The sequence below is a fragment of the Lactuca saligna genome, chromosome 8 (assembly GCF_052625555.1).
Source record: "Lactuca saligna cultivar CGN05327 chromosome 8, ASM5262555v1, whole genome shotgun sequence".
Classification (NCBI taxonomy): Eukaryota; Viridiplantae; Streptophyta; class Magnoliopsida; order Asterales; family Asteraceae; genus Lactuca; species Lactuca saligna.
In genome coordinates, this window is record NC_136424.1 from 48197251 (window position 1) to 48207460 (window position 10210).

Genomic DNA, 10210 nt, shown 5'->3' on the forward strand with positions numbered 1-10210 from the left:
AATCAGGGCAGGGAAACGATCAAACGAAGGGCAGTGGCGCAGTGCATCAGCGGACAACAATCCATCAGGTTAGTGACATCAACAACAATCAACAAGACAACAATTATCATTTATCATCCTCTAACATACAACACTACAGTAGTTTCTAACTTTTTATTTTCTAGGTGAGGGTATTAGAGTCTTAGACAATTAGAATATTAGAATTTATCTATCTTGTATTCCTATTCCTATTATCAATTTATCAATGACCCAGTTATCCATTCATGATTTATCCTGCTAATGTAATAGATTATGAGAAATTAAGGAATTAGAAATAAGGAATTAAGGATTATGAGTTTGTAAATTATAATTGTCAATTCAAGTGCATACTTGAATGAGTTGAATGTATTATCAAAATTTCAGATTCTTGTGTAATTGTTTAGATAAACAACTGTTTAATTTTCAGATTCTTGAATGTGATTCATGAATTTTTAATTATTTATCAATATGTCGTATTGTCATTATGTCATATTATCGTATTGAAATCTGATTGAATGATTCACAATGTTTAATGAAATCAATGAATGATTTTGAAATAGATTATTAGAAACATAAATTAAATTATGAGATTATGTTTATTGTATAACTGTTTACCAAAAATTTGGAATTCAGAAACCATAGTGTTTAAAGAATCAAATTCTGTTTATTGTTTGAAAAATTGTAGAGATGAAGTCTAAACAACCATCCGGTAGTCAAAAACATAAAAAAAGAAAACTAGATGAAGAAAAGAGAAAGGCTGACGTCGGTGCTCTAGATAAGTTTATCCATAGACAACCTATTGAAGAGCACATTGAATAGCATGTTAAAGAGCACATTGAAGAGCATGTTGAAGATAAAGAGCATATAGAAGTATAAGAGTCAAAAGAGTAAGAACCCGTTAAAGAGCTTGTTGATATATATGATCCAAGAAGGTGGGAAAAACTTAATTACGAGGAGATTAAACTTTTGGTCCAGAAAGGTCGTAAAAGAGATAATAGTATTATGTATGTCCCTACGGTAAATTTGGTAGATGGTTTTCTGCAGCTTTATATACAAGAACTTTACCAAATTTGGAAAAGTGTGATAGAGAATGGCTAGTATATTCAAAAGAGCTAGACAAAGTATTTTGTTTCTGTTGTAAAGTGTTTAGAAAAGGGATTTCAAAAGGTAAATTAGATGGTGAAGGTTATGCAGATTGGCACCATGTTACCACAAGGGTTAAAGAACACGAAATTTCATTGGATCATTTTACAAATAGGAATAAGTAGTTTGATATGCATAAAAGATTGAACTTGAATGAAACAATTGATAAAGTTCAATACGAGCAATTCAAGAAAGAAATAGATTACTGGAAACAAGTCATTTTGAGAATCATTGCAGTAGTGAAGTTTCTTGCTAAACATAATTTAGCATTTCGTGGATCCAATGAAAAGTTGTATAAAAAAGGTAACTATAAATTGTACTTTTTTTGTTCTAATTCCACCAAATACCTTTTTGTTAATTATTATGACTGATTTCACTTCTTATTTGTTAATTGTATGTAATAGGTAACGGAAATTTTTTGGGTGTCATTGAAATGCTGGAAGAGTTTGACCCGGTTATCAAAGAGCATGTGCGGCGGATCACAAGTAATGGGCTTCATGTGCATTATCTTGGTCACTTAATCCAAAACGAACTAATATCTTTGCTAGCTCAAGAAATTAAAAAAGAACTTATCAAGAAGATAAAGAATTCAAAGTACTACTCAATCATACTTGATTGTACTCCCGATTCAAGTCACTAGGAACAAATGAATATAATAGTGAGGTATTTAACATTATCATATAATTATGTTACTATCGAGGAGTCCTTTTTAGGTTTTTTGAATGTTGATGATACTTCTGGAAAAGGACTATTTGATATTACACTTGAGGAGTTAAAGTCTCTTGGTCTTGAAATTGATGATATGCGTGGTCAAGGCTATGATAATGGAGCAAACATGAAAGGAAAACACCAAAGTGTGCAAAAGAGATTTTTAGATATAAATCCTAGATCATTTTACACTCCTTGTGGTTGCCATTCTCTAAATCTAACATTATGTGATATGGCTAACAAGTGTGTTAAAGGAAAGAAATTTTTTGGATTCATTCAACGCATTTATACTATCTTTGCAAATTCTACTAAGAGGTGGGAAATTTTGAAAGATAATGTTAAAGCTTGGAGTCTTAAGTCATTGTGTCAAACTCGTTGGGAAAGCCGGGTTGAGAGTGTAAAGGCTATTAAACTTCAACTTGTGGATGTACGGGAAGCTTTACTTCAAGTTGGAGAAAAAGATAATGATGCTGCAGTTGCAAGTGAAGCAACTTCACTAGCAGAAAAAGAACTTGGTGACAATTTTTGGTATCAACTGTTATTTGGTATGAAGTACTAAACCATGTGAATATTATGAGTAAGAAGTTACAATCAAAGGATATGCATCTTGATAATGCTATTATAGAAATAAACAAATTGATTGGGTACTTCAAGAATTATAGAGAAACTGGTTTTTCAAAAATGATTGTTGAAGCTAAGGAGATTGCTATTGAAATGGGTATTGATCCAATATTTCCACAAAAGTGTTTGACTGAAAGGAAAAGAAGGTTTGATGAGAGTTCAACTAGTGAAGAAGTTTCATTTACACCTGAAGAGAATTTTAGAGTCAATTATTTCTTAGTCATTGTTGATCAAGCTATTTCTTCTCTTGAGACAAGATTTGAACAATTCAATGAGTATGACAAAGTATTGGTTTTTTATTTCCACATAATTTAAGGGGAATTGAAGATAAAGATCTAAGTCGTATTATCATCATCTTGAAAAAAACACTCAAGTTTGAAGAAAGATTGGATATTGATGCCGATGAACTTTATACGGAGTTGAAATTATTTGACATTGGAAACCAATGAATTTAGCAACCCTATAGATGTTTTGAAGTTTTTGAAAAAACTTGATTATTTCCCGAATGCAAGCATTGCATATACAATATTATTGACTATTCCACTAACGGTTGCATCTGCAGAAAGAAGTTTTTCTAAATTGAAGTTTGTGAAATCTTACTTACGCTCCACACTGACACAAGAAAGACTTAGTGGTTTGACAATGATATCTATCGAGAACGAAATCTTAGAGAGTGTAGACTATGAAGAGTTGATCAACCAATATGCAATCAAGAATGCTAGGAGAGCTTCACGGATCGTCGGTTACCTGTTAGGATATTTAATTACTCTTTAAAATACTATGATTTTGCTTTGTTTATTGCTATAAAGTTTATCGTCATTTTAATAAAAATATTAGTTTATGTAAGTTAATTTGTTACATGTTAAGTCTAAGGGCCTTTTTTATCCATCTCGTCCTGGGCATTTGAATCCTCAAAACCGGCCCTGGTTGTAGTCTTTCATATTTTTGTAACTTTAATTCCATTTAACTATTTTGGGAAAAATGGCTTAGGAGGTAACCACCTGTTGAGTTATTCACATTTGGTCCATTTTTTTGTACCAAATATATCATCAAATTTGTTGTTTGTGTTCACCATAACCATTTTGACCGACTATCACATGTGATAGCCGGTCAAAAGGGTTATGGTGAACACAAACAACAAAATATGAACAAACTCAACAATTGATTACCTTCCTGAGTCATTTTCCCTATTATCTATTATATATGATTTCATTAGAATTTTGACAAAGATAGAGGGTTTACTCTTTATACTCTCGTCAACTGTTTAAACGTAATGTTATTTTTCATTCAGTCTCTTTCACCTTCCTTAATCAAAGAATTTGTCATATTTCACTTTCTTTCATTTTTAATAAAAAATGCTACAACTTAACAGATAAATAATATGAATTAAAAATCTTAAGAAATATATTAATAAATATAGAAATATTTATAACTTCAAAATAAAGTTTATATAATTAAGATTAGAAGAGCAACTAAAACATCACAATTTGTCTATAATTAAAAAAAGTAATATATATATATATATATATATATATATATATATATATATATATATATATATATATATATATATATATATATATATATATGAAATTGAAAATGGTATAATAAATCTAGGCCAAATATATTTTTTGCCGTAAAACCTTCCGCATACCGATGTGATAGAGAAACATACCGGGACAACGTAACAAATAATATATATATATATATATATATATATATATATATATATATATATATATATATATATATATATATATATATATATATATATATATATATATGCTATCAATAGCGGTGTTATAGCGTTTTGCGGTGTTACTGAATCACTATTTTGAAATAGCATTTACGAATAGTGGTGACGCTATTAACGGCCGTATTGATCGCTATATATACCAGCGCTATAAGGACGCTACACCAACTTTTACGATTTCGTATATATTGGGCTACTTTGACAAGGAAAAAAACGATTGTGTGTTATTTCAATATTAAATCTTTATTTTTTTAATTAATCCATTAAACTTTTTGTCTTAATAAGTCCAAATAATAAACATTATTAATTACAAACTACAAAACAACAAATGACAATTTCAATTTCTTGTCTATTTTAGTACCTAGAAACCACGAACGACTTGAACTGCGATAATATTTTGACGCTTTTTAGTTTTCATATTATTATATTAGAATATTATATATAGATTATGTTATGTTTTTATATGATTGTTTATAATATTAATTCTGTATAGTATTAATAATCTAATATATAAATTTTGTATAAATATATAATATAAATTATACATAATATTAAAAACGCTATACCACTGCGATTTCAAATAGCGGTATGTGACCGCTATTGAAATTTCGACCGCAATAACTATATATATATATATATATATATATATATATATATATATATATATATATATATATAAAAGGTTATAATCCGTAGAAACCATTGTAGGTATGTTCAATTTTTTTTTATTTTATAGATAAAAATAAGATTAAATGTCAACATAGTAAAAAACAATGTATAGCAGATTGTAAATAAAACCCGATGAATTTGATAAGTAAAAAAGAAAATCTTTTAAATTACATTTTAAAACACTTCTCGGTATGTATCATTTGACGTTTTATTGGTTAAATTACAATTTTGATCTAAAATCAATAACTTCAATCATTATATGTTTTTTTTCTGGGTAAAACAACATATACGTGACCGTGTGAGAAAATTAGTTCTTGTAAAAAAAAATCAACATTTGACATCGATTGACATTGACTTTTATTTATGGTCATAGCAAAACAAACAACCAACGAAAATTATCTCATTCTCAATTTGAATGAAATATTGATATCCAAAGGTGTTAAAGACAATTTATAAAAAAAGTATGTATTAGATAAAAGTGTATAGATAAATATATGATAAAGTCATTGTTATTGTATATTATTACTAACTTATTATTATTCTATACCATTGCTATACCACCGCGATAACCGCGATTTCAAATAGCGGCATGTGACCGCTATTGAAATTTCGACCGCGATACCTACGTGTGTGTGTGTATATATATATATATATGTGTGTGTGTGTGTGTTTTTGTATATATATATATATATATATATATATATATATATATATATATATATATATATATATATATATATATATATATATATATATATAAATACACACACATTTTATATATTCATATATTCTATATTTTTTTTTACATATGAATATTAGAATCATCGGTCGCTTCAGTACACAGAGGGTTTTGCGATAGAAAAATATGTGATTCAGATTTTTCTCACGTTCTTGATTTCATAATTGTTTTCATATGAATTATTATTATAATAATAATAATAATAATAATAATAATAATAATAATAATAATAGTTCAAACAAAGTAAAATCACAACTCTATTATAAATAGATTGAAACGACTTGTTTACCATGAAATGACTTGTTTCTCTTGTGACAACCATCACTACACAAAGCATCTTAGATGGTGTGGTGTTACCATACGTCCATTAAAATCACAACTGTATTATAAATAGAATGAGATATATGAATAACACAATAAATCTTTATTTGGATATTTTTTATCAACTTTTTTTTTTCGTTAAATCTTATACATGATACCATATGAGAAAGTGAAAATGGGATATGGACCCCAAAAGCATGAGACTTTTAATATGTTTTCCTTGTCCTTTTGTGATTGATGTTTTTGTATTTGTTTGGTCATTTTAGATGATACATTATCCAGTTGCCCGCTTTTTTGGACTACAAACCCACCAAACATTAGATTCAAATGTATATTATAGGTTTGTAGACATTGAAAATGTTAAATGCATCATATCCGTAGGTATTTGGATATGACTGAAAATTTCTATTTATGATAATTAAGCTAAAAGACTTGACGCATGAACAATTTCAATACATCACTTAAGGGAGTCCGATCGTGATAGAAACGACAAGAAAGGTCGCCTGAATGTTAGACATACGAATCGATCGAGGATACGAAAACCCATGTGACCCTAATCAATCATGAAGAAAATTCTTAAAAGCAACTAAGATAGATGAAAAAGGTCGAAGATACAAAACAAATTTATGATGTTTTCATCAAATACTATTATATAATATCTGATCTATAAACAGATATTTTGATTAAACCGCACATCACATTTTTTGCGACAAAAGATATATACTCTAATAATAAACGTTTACAAATACTATGAGAGTGATATGCAGTTTCGATATCCACAAGATTATCATATCAAATGAATAAGTTATCCTTATCTTGAGTCCGAACCCAATAATACACTCCGATCAGAGAGAGCCACACACATAAGTATTTTGCAGTAGTTGTATCAAATTTTTTCTTCCGATCAAATATAATAACAAAAAGAAATTTAAAATTACGAGTGTATTAAATATAACAAACTAGTAGTTTTAAAACTTACATTTTAAATTTGATGTCTACGGTTACACATTTTTCGAAAGCGATTCATTACATCTTTGATTTTTAAGTTTCACAAAAGCTTCTTTATCAACATTACAAATCAATGTATCGTTCATAAAGATATCATCCATTTTATTATGTAAGTCTGTCTTTAAGAGTTTCATCGAAAAGAAACATATTTCCACTGTTGCAGTCGTGATGAGTAAAAACAAAACCAACTTTAATAACATACAAATCATGATATAAGAACAATGTTTTTCTGTTTCCACCATCAAACGAAAAATGTCAGTAATTCCCTTCACGCTACTCACACGATCATATTTCTGCAAAAAATATACTATATCTCAAGTTCACCATCAAGTTGCATTCTCTCTGAATCATCAAAATGATATTTGTATAACTCACTTAACTTCAACAATTTTATTTTGTCAAATTTAGCGAATAAATCACAAGGACTTGAAGGCCCCATATATTCTAATAATTGGGTGCTTATTTCACTAAATCAGTCCCCAAATTTTATAATTTTCATATCCATAACCGTTTTGAAAATTTCAACCTCAAAATGAAATTGATTAGTAACTTTGGTCCTACGGTTTATCGGAGTGACTTAATTTCAGGCATATCCTCAATATCCATAATATGTTTTAGACAATATGAATATACATTCGACAAACAAACCCCATCTCTTAAAGATTTAAAAGCATTCGTTATCCCTCTAACTAAAGAAGTTACTTCTAAATTGCCTTGATCTTTTTTTGAAGATGTTTTGTCAATGCAACTATTAGGTGTAAAATTTCATACATCAAATGTAAATAAAATGATTATTGCTATAAAATCCTTCATATTACATGAAATGTGTGGTTGTATCCTGAGTCCGTTTTTATGTTCCTTAATGCGTCACATTTGCCTAATTTTTATTTTAACATTTTATATGGTTTTGCACTCTCTTAATCGGTCACCAAGCTAGCTGGGATGCCAACTAGGTTGTTACATTAACATGGAATGCCATGTTGGCGATGATTTAGCATGAGGGGTTGACGTGGCATGGTTATTAGGCAGCCAAATCGACACATCACCACCACCACCAACCTCTACAACCACTACCACCATCCTCTGCAACCACCACCACCATCATCCACCACAACCACCACCACCAACTAACATCTCTTGAAATCAAAACACCACTCTTTGCCACTACCATGTCGAGTACCACAGTCCACATAGAAATTGACACAAACACATACAAACCCCACCATCAACATTGGGAAATCTACACAAACACACACAAATCGCCACTATTAGGAAACCGACACAAACACACACACATGCAAACTACCACTACCACCACTAGGAAATCGGCAGAAACCACCTCCATTGGCCACCACAACCAAGAAACTGACATGACAAACACATTGGTGGTTGTCGAGGCCAACAAAATTAATAACCCTAATTATTACACACTAAAATAGTGTATAGTGGTAAAGGGATCGAATCTACGGAGATTGGTTCAATTTGATAACTCTACGAAAAACTCTTTGTAAAAATACTTGGAAAACGACAAAAAATTAAAAATGGGGGTTTTGATGTTTTGAAATACTTGAAACAAGCTAGAATTAACTATGATTTAAATAGACAATTGCAAGAAAAATAAGAGTTTGATGTAAAATCAATAAGGAAGAGATGGTTGACTTAAGGTTTCCTCACTTTGACTTTTGATGAACATATCATTAGAATCCAATGGTGCAATACTTGATTTAAATCCTTAATTTGACTATAGTAATCCAAGAAGCTTGAGATTACCTAGACTTTTCTTAGTTGTTAAAATGGTTAGAGAAGCTCATAACAATTTCCTTAGTCAAAGTCACAATTTCCATTAAGCATATAATTAGTGAAAGTCAACTAGCATTAAGAACCAAAAAGTTACCAAATCCAAGAGGGGTCAATTGCTTTCAGCATCATGTTGGAGGAAATGTTTTTATGATTGTGTGAAGCAAAAACAACACAAAAATCATTTGTTGCTTGCTAATTTGAGGATCCTTTACTTAATCAAGAAATTAGCCAACTAATCACCACAAATACATTTGAACTCATGAACTAAAACATACAAGTAGTAATAATATGTTAAAACACAAATATTTCCATAAAGATTTAAGAACAAGTTCATGGATTCTTCAATATTCAACAAAAGTTTAAAGGATTCAACAAAAGTCAACCAAGATTTGTTTAGCCAAGCATGGCTAAACTCAAGTAAACAAGGTTAGATAAGTCTGTACCAAACATTTGACAAGAATCAAGAGATGAAAAGAAGATATTCTTGAGGTGCTCTTGGCCTTCAAAAGTGCTCCAAAATCCAGAGAGAAAGTGTTAAACTCGGACCTCCAAGATAAGGCTGAAGAGGCACACCAACCTTCCCAATATAGAGCTCTAAGTAAAATCCCGAAATTGCCCTTGTCAGGAATCCACGCGGTCTGTGGGGAATCTTACGCGGGCCGCGTGACTTTGACAGGTTTTTGGGTTCCTTCATGTCTTGGTCCCCAACAGCTAGTCCATTGGCCCAATTCATTCCAATAAGCTCCTAGCCCATTTTTCTTCAATATTTCTTCAATTAGAGCCCAATTTGTCTCTCCACATCACTTAAAACATCCGCAAACTCCTAAATATCGATCTTGCACACCCAAGAATTCTCTCGTGCCCTTTCAAATTTAAAGCTCAACACTTCCACACCTTCAAGCAATTGACAAGCCCACTCCATGAATCACCTCCACAGCTAACAAGCACGAAATCCCCATTGCTCTTCAAGTCCAATCGCCTCCCAAAAGTACCGCACCGCTAGTCTTAAAAAAATTTGCAATAATGCTCAAGAAACTAGAAAGTACTTGAAATGGTCATACAAATAACAAAAAGGAAAATATGCATGGAAATTAACTAAAGTGCGAATGAAATGTGCTAAAAAAACTATAAAAAGAAGTAAATAAAATGAAGCTATCACACATACATGCAGAAATTGATACACACATAAACCATGAAATCAACACACATAAACCATAAAATCGACACACGCACACACAATCCCCTCAACAACCACAACAGATCTGGAAATCAAACAACATAAAACTCCATCTAATTTAAAGCTCTATCGTCGTCAGAATCACCATCCTTCAACATACTCATAATGGAGTTTCTTCTGATTCAGTAGGGAAATAGAAGAACAAAGTTACGTCCGATGGATGCAACTATGGTTTCGTCCGAAGGGATGGTGG

General features: G+C 30.6%; 1 protein-coding gene across 1 annotated transcript; it reads left to right on the forward strand.

Annotated features, from left to right (window-relative positions):
• The first annotated feature begins 1292 nt into the window (after positions 1-1292).
• LOC145009603 (uncharacterized) lies at positions 1293-2939 on the forward strand. Its single transcript, XM_078968266.1, has 5 exons — positions 1293-1464; positions 1566-1778; positions 1875-2414; positions 2495-2765; positions 2807-2939. The coding sequence occupies exons 1-5, from the start codon at positions 1293-1295 to the stop codon at positions 2937-2939; spliced, it is 1329 nt and encodes a 442-aa protein (XP_078824392.1).
• Positions 2940-10210: the final 7271 nt, after the last annotated feature.